Source organism: Corapipo altera, unplaced genomic scaffold (genome assembly GCF_003945725.1).
Source record: "Corapipo altera isolate COAL_440 unplaced genomic scaffold, ASM394572v1 45, whole genome shotgun sequence".
In the NCBI taxonomy this organism is placed as follows: domain Eukaryota; kingdom Metazoa; phylum Chordata; class Aves; order Passeriformes; family Pipridae; genus Corapipo; species Corapipo altera.
Window position 1 is genome coordinate 26,268,461 of NW_020884877.1, and position 11,269 is coordinate 26,279,729.

Sequence of the window (11,269 nt, forward strand, 5' to 3'; positions counted from 1 at the left end):
GGAGATGGAAGAGGGTGCTGGGATTCTGCGTCAGTAAAAAGCTGCCATGCAAGAAACACTCAGAGATGCTCTCAGCTCTCCCCCTCAGGGTAGGGGAGGAAGTGAAACCCACTAGAGGAACAATATGGAGTGAGATAGATTTTGCAGTATGCAAGGAAATACTTCATTTATTTATGTATATATTGGTAGACAGGAGTGTTTGTTAGACCTTGGAATAACAATTTAAGGCTTGGTTTTGAGTCACTTTGGGGTCTGGGGAGTCACACCTGATGGCATCAACACCTTTCTTATAGCAGGAGGTAGCTGATGCAAGCTGACAAATTGTGGACTTCACTCAGGGAGGGTGATGAGCAGACTTATGGTGCAAGACATGGTGCAGACACTCACCTACCACTGCTAAGCAGCCACACGCTGCTGCCAGCAAACCTGGTGACTGAACAGCATGTTTGGTGTTTGTAACACAGACATGCTCACTTATTTGGTAGCATGAAACAATAATGCATCCAGTCCCCGTTCACTTGGAGGTATTGGGGGTCTATCTTGAGCTCACCTGGGTTTCATAAAACAGGGAGAGCCTGAGCCCTGCAGAGTAAGGGTGCAACACTTAGGTGAAAACTCCAGGCTAGATCCGCCTCCTGTGCAAGGAGTGAGAGCATGTCCTTGGGAGTTCTGAATAATTTTACATTTGGCTCTAAAATTTCACTCCCAGGGGACTCTAGGGGACACAGCCAAGCCATGTTTCACCAAGCCTGCCCATCAAACACTGCTTACTAGAGCACACACAGCCCCTCAATCATATCAGGGCATGTTTCTGAGCTGCTTAATCATCCATTTTAATTTCACATCAACTCAACGACTGATTGAATACATCATGTTTATTCCCTTCCAAATAAATCTCAGAAATGAAGCAGCATCCTGCCCCTGTCACAAACATTTTGGTATTGCTCAATTAGCAGCTCCCACTGTTGCCTTTGCTAATGATGAGAGAGCTCCAGGATGGCACGTGTAGGTTGGATGAGATCAGATGTGTTGGGTTTGACAGTCACGGTATCAGACACACACAGTGCTTCGCTTTAGACCTCAGCACATGTTGATTCCAAGAGCAGACGGGAGGTATTCACTGCTTCCATCTTCTCTGCCAAACCCTGGAGCAGCACATATGTATTTCCAAGGGGGAACTGTAAACTGTCAGTTGGTTTATATCCAAACATCTTCCATCTTCTTTCTCATTGTTCCTGAATCCCCTTGAGTAGCTCTTGTGCATGAAACCTGTACATATCACAGGCATGTTTCCCTCAAGAAATCTCTATATTATGCAACAGAGGAATGATTTTCTCCTCTGTGTCCCCTTTTATCTCTGCTTTACAAAAAGGTTCTTGAAGGCATTGTTGTAATTTTTGTTAAATGCTGTATAAATTAGAGGATTAAAGAAAGAATTTGAGTAGCCAAGCCAAAGAAAGATGCTTTTCCAGACGGGTGGGATGTTGCAGGAACAGAGGGGACTTATTAATTCTGTGATGAAGAAAGGGATCCAGCACAGTACAAAAACTCCAATTAAGATGCCAACCATCAGAGCTGCCTTTTTCTCTTTCTGTTCTCTCCATGTTTCTCCATCTGTCTGGAAAGTGATAGCTGCATGACGAGCTGTAAACACCATCTGTGGTTCATGCGAAGCTTCCTTCACCTCAAAACAAAAGCAAACATGGTTTCTTACCAAGACAGTTTGTTTGAGTGAAGTATTATTACTAAGTGACAGCACAACATCTGTGCACCTACCACAAAAGGCCTCAACTTCATTCCTTCCACATTAAAAGAAAGAAAATGCCCCTGAGTGCCAAAGTTACCAGACTTCTCATTATGTTGGAAAAGCTGCCAAGTGTGACTGACAAACGGAGCTAAATAAAAAGTAACTGATGCCATGTGTGTTGTGGGATTCTTTTTCAGTTCATTTATTGGATGCCTTGATACCTAGTGGGAAATCAGGTTGTTAAGGCAGGTTAACAAAGGCATGCACCTTCTGCCTATCCCTACACTAGACTCATGCTGTACATGACCTTCAGTGTCCTTTAGACCTGCTCTAGATGAACTGCTGTAGCAGAAGGGTTGGACTACATGATCTCCAGAGGTCCATTCCAACCCCAACCATTCTGTGATTCTGTATTCTCTCAAAAAATACTCCACTGCCAGAAAAACACCATTTCAGCTGGCCTTCAGTTCAAACTCTGGCTTCAGCAGAAGTTCCACAAGAGAGGAGTACATTTCAGCTACTCCAGGTTGCCGACAGCACTTCTTGTCTGCTTGTCTCTCTGTGGGAGAGTCACCTGTGCACTGAGACTGTGGCAAACAGGTTCTGGGCACAAGTTATTAATGTGCTTATAGTCTAACCAGAAAAAAATACTCCCCTGTGATTTTAATCTGAAGATTAAAGTATCTGCAATATTAAAGTTTTTCTAGGCACTACAGTTATGAGGACAGTGCCATAAAAGAAACAGTTTAAGGATGCGACCTGAGGCTCTAAAATTTGCCTAAGTGATAATCCACAGGCACTGCAAGACTTTGACACCACTCCAAGGGTGGTTTGTTGTTAAATTAGCTACATATTCCATATGCATGTGCCACCTTTGTGCAAGCTTTATAACAGATGGAGGGCCTCTTAATATGAGCATGGCAACTCAGAGAGGGAAGCACTGGCAATGGCTAAACAATCACTCTTCAAGATGGATATCCCTGTCTGCACCCCCAGACATGAGACATGACTGCAGAATGTAAGAGTAGCAGATTATGGGTGCAGGCAAATAATGGAGGAAAATGAAAATCACATCTGTTCTGACAATTAAAATGGGACACCCCTCATGTAGCAAGGATCACACCATTTGTCTGCAGAAGGATTTGCTCTGCACATCCTTAATCACACTCTGCAAAAGGGGATGAATGTATGACACGAGGACAAATTTGTGACAAGCAACCCTGAAAGATTATGTCTCAGCCCTGAGGAATAGTTACATAGGTGTGCCTCTTGGGAAGAGCCACACAAAGGACTTTGTCAATAGCGCTGGGCACAGTTTAGTACTATGCTTAACCTTCAACTCTTGCTCAAAAGATAGAGCTTGCAGTGTGCCATCATCAAATCAGAGCCTTTTTGCTACTTCAGGTTTTAAAAGGCTTATGACTCAATTGCAGAATTTAGTGGCAGCAACCCTTTCATCACTTAATTACATATCTTAAGAAAAAATTATTTTATTTATTTTGATAGAAAATATCACAGTCCTCAGGTGTTTTCCCTAATGAAGCCAGCATTTACTGCCTGGTCAAGTTCCTACTGAAGTCAAAGGAGCTTTTACAAACTTCACTGGTTGTTCGATCCAGCCTCTGAATACTAAACAGCAAGTGAAAATAGATCATGATATGTTTTATAAATTACAGGACAGCAGCTACCTTCCTAAGTAATTTCTACTTTCTCTGTTGTCACAGCTCTTTTTTCATTTGTTTTTTGACTAGTTTTGCCTGAGACTTCTGAATAATGTTGTATTAACAGTAATAATAATAATAGAGAAAATAGTAGTCAAGTCCTTTAAGAAAAATAATGGCATCTCTCATGGAACCTTCCATTAAGTGACTGTGTGGCAGACTGGAGATATTTTGCTTCAATTTTCCATAAGAAATCCTTTGAAAAGGATACACAAAATGTTCTTGAAAAGGTTAACTAGTATTCTTGCTCAGCGAGGTCTTTCAGTCTGTGCCTTCAACAGACAAGTTGGGAGCTGTGTAGAAGCCTCCACCCCACCTGCCTCCCGGGCATTCCCAGCACAGGGCACTGCTCCAAGGGCCAGCGCCCAGCAGGAGCGCTGCACTTGGCAGACCTGGCCAAGGTGCTCCTGGCTTGTACCACCTCAAAGGGGCCCCAAATTTACAGAGGGTTTCTAGCAAGACCCCGTGCTCAGCACTGCTGTGCTCTATGCCCTGGAAAGGCACCAGTGCTCCCTCCCTGCCTGGTCACCATCTACACCTCCTGCAGGACCTCCAGCACCTCATCTATCCTGTGGGGGCTTGTTCCTCAGGGAATGAGCCCAACAGGCTTTTAAGGTTAAACACAGATTTAATCAGAAGTGCCATTCACATCAGAAAATATGTATCAGCGCAGAGCGCAAAGCTGGGGAAGTCCAACCTTTCATTATCACTTCATTTTTTTTTTTTTTTTAAATTTTATTTTTATTGCTCTCTATATGATTTGCTGCAGACCTGACTCATCTCACTGGCCTGGTTGGTGTAAGATTATCTTTACTACTGCTATCAGCCCCCAAGACCACGTTGTTACAGATATTTTCTACAAGGCAACCCACGCTAAGTCCATGGAAGGTAAATTAGCCTGCTGCAGGCAAGCCCTGTTGGGGTGCACAGTGCTGGCAGGGGAGCTGTGCTGAAGGATTCCCTCCCTTATGCAGGCACAGGGTAATCCACCTTAATTTGGCTTTGTCTGAACAAGAACACAGGTCAAAAGATTACGTGGCTGCTTTTCAGCCCTGCCAGTTGTGATTTACTTGAACTAAACACGGTTCTGGCTATACCACATCTGCAGTTCTCAGTGCCAATCCTGGAGGCTTTGCATGACTCCAATTTCTAACATAAGCCACAATACCTGACCATTATCCCTGCACCATGTGAAATGAGGGATGAGCTCGTTTTAGGCCTGCTGATGAGCAGGCTGTGACAGTGGAAAAGGTGGTCACAGGCTGTAAATTAAAGCAGTCCATGGAGATGCTTGGGTTGTAGCAGAGACACCTCTCATCTGGGAACATTTCTGCGCTGTTGAACACTGTTCTCACTCAGTGTTAAGCAGCACACTATGCCTTGGGCACTGACTTCCTTCCATCTGCCCAGGCACTGCTCCAGGATCTACGAGTCAGGAGCAGTGGGGAAATAGCTGGTATGAAGGGACTGCTACTCTGAGGCCAGAATTAGGTTCTGCATTCATAAAATCTGTTATTTCCAGGACAACAGGCCCTGAGAAGTGCAGAGATGACTGCTTTCCAGGGAGAATAATAGAGTAAATGAAGGAAATGAGATCTCAAGTACAAATTCTTCTACAGACACAAAGGAGTTTGGTTTTAGTTTCAGAATTTATTCTTCTTTACATTGATCAGCAGTTACAGTTCAATGCCCCTTCACTTGTCTGTCTGTTCCCAGTGAATCACTACTACTAAATGGCTACATGTTCCAAGAGCTGTATGTTTCCAATTCCTATGTTCCTAGCAGTGTCATAGAAAACATGTTACCAAGGAGCTTCTGACAAAATCCCTTGATTTAAAACGTTCCTTATAGCTTTAATCATTGCTATTACTGGTCCTTCGTGGTAGGTAATCTGTGTGTTTGTCCTGCACCTCCAGGGTCTGCAATAACAAAACAACAGTAAAGATAAACTTCAATCAAATCTGGCTTCCTACCACAAATTCAGAGTTTTGCCTATTACAGTGTGATTCAGCAAAGGTCATTATTACCTCAGTGCAGCTTTGGCACTTCTTGCTCTTTGAACAAGAACACAAGAAATTGAAATGCACAGGAAAGGATCAAAATATAGGAACATCTACACTTTCTTGGATGCTCCACCAATAAGACAAACAGATCATTTGATAGGGAGAAAAACACCTGCTTTCTCTCACAGGATTTTCTTTTGCTGCGAGCAGGAATAACTCTGTATTTCTGCCAGGAAACCACTAGCTACTCCACTTTGCTTCCTGCCTCACCTTGCTTCTCTCTGACATTTGCTGCCACTCTTCCAGACAATTGAAATTCATTTCCTGACCCATCTTTTCTATTTGTACAGTCAGAAGCAGAAATAAATGGAAGGCCTGTGACCCCTTCAGAGAAGGAAAATCTGTTTTCTCTCCCACATTGTGAGTTGGAAGGGGCCAAGGTGAAGAATAACATTGCACTGCTGGAGCTATGGGCCTCAGACTGTGTAAAGTGGGAAGGATTGTCACAGAACAGTAAGGTTTGGATCATGCCTCATTTTTTATACAAGTACTTCAAGAGGGAAAAAGGAAAAAAACAAAACAAAACAACAACTAAAAAATGCCCAACCATCAATGGAACTTTATTTTTATCTCCTCACATAGAAATTTAATCCTGACTCTGCAATTGCTACTTGTAAGTAATCCAGACATTCAGATTCTGTCATCCATGGTTTTCCTGGGCAAAGCCTATGCTACAAGGGACTTCATTGATTTAAAATGGCATTATCCAGCAGTACCTGCTGCTTTTCAAGCAGTTTCATTTATTTCAACTGGACTCTTTAGAGAGAAAATTATTACCTGCTGTCAAGAAGGTGTGACAGAGCATAGCTCTCTGTCAGTGATGGTATGTCACAAGGTTTTTTACAAGGATCACCCACATCAGTATTGCCTGCAGAATTTACTTTTTAAGGAGTTTCATAACTAGCAAGCAAACAATTATAAGAGCCTCAGCTTAATTTAGGATCCCAATTCTGCAATTTTTTTTTGTTTCAAGGGAAGGTAAGAAACAAGCTCTCATTAAAATTAGAAGCACCCCAGATGTTTCATGTCCATATCCCTCACCTGGATTTTTTGGAAGGTTTTAAAAAGCATTTTTCAAAAACACAAGTACGATTTTAACCAAAAAGTTACTTAAAATAGTTACTTGGTAACTATAAATATACATATACATACACACCCACACATATATATATATATCTCACCATCACTGTTCTATTTGGTGCATCTGTTTCTTCAAGGCATCTCTACTGGCCCATCAGCACTATGAACTCAAGCCTTTTCCTCCTTAAACTTGCCAGAATTAACCAGCTGGTTATACCTCAGCCATGGGGCACAGTTCCAATCCAGCGCTACCTGACAGCCAGTTCCTGAGTGCAACACTGACGTCTCTCCCAGCAGGGATCTGTTACTGCTGCTGCTATTGCTCACCTCCAGACTGGGAAGCACTTCCAGCCTTTGGCATCTTCTGCCAAAAACCCCTCTAATGTTCCTCGGATAGTGCAGGGCACCTGAAGTGAGAAGTGACATACATGCAGAGGGCAATCCACATCCAGAGTAAGGGTGACAGAAGGAAAATGTTGCCAGGGAGAGCATGACAGGTGAGCATTCTCAGAGAGGGAAGGGATGAAAGAAAGCAGAGGAGGAGAGGCATTAAGGGAGAAAGAAATGGTGAATTAGGGTGAGCTGATGGGCAAACCAAGAGATATGGAACAGAAATTGCCTCATCAGAGAGAAGGACAGAGCCGATGCTGACAGCTTGATCACCTCTGCATGTGGAAAAGCAATGCTGGATCACCTCACCAGGTTTGCTGCGTATCCTGGCAATGTTATTCTTGTGTTTGAAGGTTAAAACAAAAAAAAAGGGTTTTGCCAAAGGAACATTCGTGTTGTGTTTGAAGATCCAGAATTCATTGGGAGACTGCTACTCTTCCTGTGGATGTGATGGATCCTGCTTATAAGCTTAAACAAGATCAGGATGAAACTCAGTGAATAAGTCTCAGTCTCTTAGAAAGAAAACTGAGAAGAAATGCATCCTGAATGCCAGCTCCCCTGATCCACGGGTTCATTAAATGAGTACATGTACATCTGGGCATCAGCCCTTCCTTTAGGTGAGGAGTAAACAGCTGGCAACCCTTCCAAAATGGGGAGTCAGCTCACACTGACAGAGCTCTTCTGTCAGTACAGCCTATACCAGCTCCCAGACACTGCATCAGCAAAAAGCACTCACTTGCCACCCATGCTGGGCTCATGCAGGGGCTTCTGCAGACACAGCTATGACAATGAGGAGACAGACTTTTTTCTGCCAAAACTGACATACCAACATGTCTCTAGATCAGCTCAAGCAGCAACGCCTCAGTTCATTTAGCTTCCCAGAATTTTAGATGCCAAACTAGTAGTCCTGTGTACGTGTGTATGTAAAAGACACAGCATGCAACTATCAGCTGGCTTTTGTGCTTGGAAAGATTATACATTAACTCTAAGCAACACATTCCTCATACTCATAACAATTTGGACAGAAATTTGGTGCAAACTAGGGGGTGAAGATCGTAGGAAAAAAAGAAAAGAATGCCACTAGAGGAGACATTCTCAAGTTTTCTAACACATTTTATGTTTTTGCACAGAAGACACCTTAATCAACCAATATATATTAAAAATATCTCCAAGACATTACAATCCAAATCTGCAAGTCTAATCACATATAATTACCAGTGCTGTTATCTCTTGCAAGAATCTGGGGACACAACCTACAGACTTCTATTTCTGACCATAATAACGTGTTTCCTACCAGGACTCGAAATCAAAGTAAGAGGAGTGAGGCCCTGCAGGATTAGCCCAAACTGAACAGAAATGTTCCATGTCTCTTTAGATATCTCTGACATCCACACAGGTCATCTTTTGCTATTGGGAAGGGACTGGACTTAGCAAGTACAACAGGAAATCACAAAAACATAAAGAATCTTTTCCACAGGCAGGAGCGAGAGTAAGAATATGTGACAGAAAGCAGGGAGAATTTATAGAGAGCATTGCCAAGCACTTTGGTGCCATGGCATGGTTGAGAGCATGATCATGCAGAGAGCCTGACTTACGGGACACAAAGAGCCAACCCCAACCCTTCTGAAGGGACACAGCTTTCCTGTCAGCAAGGTGTGTCCCCAAAATGAATGAGATCTCCACACGACTAAGGCACTGTGAGATTACAGACAATCTCTGGGATAAGAAGAAGGACATGGTTTTTAAGACAGAAGGTTATTTTAAACCAGAAACAATTAATTGCTCATTGCTTTAACACTATGTAGTGAGCAGTATTCAAGGAAAAATAGCCCAAGTACATCAATGAAGTGCATAATTTGCTTATTAAAATGTATTGAGATACGTATTGAGATACTGATACAAAGTCTGTGTTGGTAGATAAAATATGCATGCATCTACTCTTACTTACCAGACTGAGGGATCTGTTTATGTCTGTTTATGTCTTTGTTTACCCCACTAACACTGTAAAAAGAAATAAAGAGGAAAAAACCCCCAAAGAATGGCAAATTCAGAACAAAGAGAATATTCTTAAATGGCTCTCCCAACTGGCAGTAAATGCACCTGTTTCTCACTCTTAGGACACACAAGGAAACAATGAGAATAAAGCTCTTCAAGAGTGGCGCTTTTTGACTGGCTAATTACTGCTCACGTCCAGTCTGTAACAGTGTCCAGTCTGTATAAGAGTTAAACTCCCACGGGACCCCCAGGACACCTGGTAGCTTTCTCACTGTGCTGAAACCACCAGAGCAGGGGTGACGGCTGGGAGCAGATGAGAAGGACGATCGCGGGTGCCTGAGGGAGAAGCAGGGGCTTTCCTCCCCATCCCCACCCTTACCTGGGCAGCCTCGGGCAGGGGCACCACGGCGTTCCTCCTGCGGCCCCCCATATGGAACTTGGACGCCTTGTAGATCTTCCAGTAGACGAACAGTACCACGCAGAGGGGCAGGTAGAAAGCCCCGCCGGTGGAGACGATGGTGTAGGAGGGGTCCTGGCTGACCTGGCAGCGCTCCTGCTCAGGGCTGTAGGTCTCGCCCCAGCCGAAGAGGGGGGCGAGGGAGATGGCGGCGGAGAGCACCCAGGTGAGCGCGATCATCACGTTGGAGATGCGGCGGCGGGTGAGCAGCGTGTACTGCAGGTGGCGGGTGATGGACCAGTAGCGGTCCAGGGCGATGGCCGTCACGTTCCAGATGCTGGCGGTGCAGCACAGCACGTCGAAGCTGACCCACACGAGGCACAGTTCCCGGCCCAGCCGCCACCGCCGCCCGGCCGAAAGCTCCTTCACCAGGCTCAGCGGCATCACCAGCGCCGCCACCAGCGCGTCCGACACCGCCGTGGAGGCCACGAGGTTGTGGGGCACCCGGTGGAAGGCCTTCACCCGCAGGATGGTCGCCAGCACCAGCAGGTTCCAGAGGAAGGTGGCCACGGTGAGGAGCACCAGCAGGGTCATGATGAGGACGGTGAAGATGGAGAAGGGCTCCCGGCCCCTCCACGCGCTGCCGCCCATCAGCGCGGGGGTGGCCGAGGAGGAGGCGTTGGTGTCCATGTTGGCGGACGAGGCGTTGGCGCCCATGCCGGGCTGGCACTGGCCCCGTGGGCTGCAGGGGCTCAGGGTCTCCGCCATGCCCAGGACCGGGGCTCGACCCCTCACTCTTCCCCCTTCCCAGGCCGCCGGCACAGTCCCCAGCCCCGCTGTCGGCGGGCGGGAGCCCGCACCGGGACGCGCCTCCTTCAGCGCCCGCCCCCCATGTGCCGCCGCCCCAGCGCAGCCCGCGGCTCCCGCCCGCCGCTCCTCACAACCATCCCGGGCAGCTGCAGGAGGGCGGGAGGCTCCGCGGGACGGCGGCGAGGAGCCGGCACGGGGAGGGATGGAGGGAGGGCGGCACCGCCGCTCCCGCCCCGCCCCAGCGGCCGCCCCGGGGGCGGTGGCGGAGCCGCTCCCTGAACGGTGACGGCTCTCCCGGGTTCGCCCCGCGATCCCCGCGAGGCGGCCGGACTCCCTCTCCTCACAGAATTGTCAGGGTTGGAAGGGACCTCTGTAGATCACGCAGTCCAACTCCCTGCCAAGGCAGGGTCACCTGGAGCAGGGGACACAGGAACGCCTCCAGGTGGGTCTGGAATGTCTCCAGAGAGGGAGAGTTCACAACCCCCCTGGGCAGCTGTTCCAGGGCTCTACCACCCTCAACGTAAAGAATTTCTTCCTTGTGTTGAGGTGAAACTTCTTGTGTTTTAGTTTAAGGCCATTGCTCCTCGTCCTGTCACTGAGCACCACCACAGTCTGGCACCGTCCTCTTGACACTTGCCCTTGGGATATTTATGTGCATTAATGAGATCCCCTCTCAGTCTCCTCTAGTCTAAAAAGGCCCAGCTCCTGAAGTCTCTCCTCATAAGAGAGATGCTCCAGACCTCTCATCATCTTTGTGGCCTCTACTGAACTCTCTCCAGTAGCTCCTTGTCTTGTCTGAAGAGCCCAGAACTGCTCACAGCACTGCCGGTGTGGCCTCACTAGGGCTGAGCAGACAGGAGAAGTCTCTGTGTCCCCACAGCCTGTGCGGTGACAAGACACCCCCTTCTCCCCACAGCCCCCATGAGGTGACAGAACAGCCCCTACTCCAACTCCCCCCAAACTCAAGATGTTTCAGAAATTATTTTAAACCCATTACACAAACTTTTTTAAAGTCTGTAACAGAAGTTAACAATGTGGTAGCATAAAGGAGATATAGCGATTTGAT

General features: G+C 46.5%; 1 protein-coding gene across 2 annotated transcripts; it reads right to left on the minus strand.

The window, feature by feature from the left end:
- Positions 1-857: 857 nt before the first annotated feature.
- On the minus strand, positions 858-10,472 carry LOC113944079 (5-hydroxytryptamine receptor 5B-like). Of its 2 annotated transcripts, none has more exons than XM_027636703.1 (2): positions 9,376-10,458; positions 858-1,684 (listed from the first exon to the last, which is right to left on the minus strand). In XM_027636703.1, exons 1-2 carry the CDS (start codon positions 10,159-10,161, stop codon positions 1,352-1,354), a joined length of 1,119 nt encoding a protein of 372 aa, XP_027492504.1. In that variant the 5' UTR covers positions 10,162-10,458; the 3' UTR covers positions 858-1,351. The 2 variants fall into 2 exon arrangements, with proteins under 2 accessions (XP_027492504.1, XP_027492505.1); XM_027636704.1 differs by lacking the exon at positions 858-1,684 and adding an exon at positions 1,695-5,387 and having other exon boundaries at positions 9,376-10,472.
- Between the last annotated feature and the right edge of the window lie 797 nt (positions 10,473-11,269).

What these genes read in the sequence shown, in the direction of transcription:
- LOC113944079 (XM_027636703.1), bottom strand. Translation starts at nt 10,161, where the DNA reads ATGGCGGAGACCCTGAGCCCCTGCAGCCCACGGGGCCAGTGCCAGCCC. An exon ending in CCCTGCCCGAGGCTGCCCAG is followed by an intron (nt 1,685 to 9,375) that starts GTAAGGGTGGGG and finishes TTTTGTTTTGAG; the next exon opens with GTGAAGGAAGCTTCGCATGA.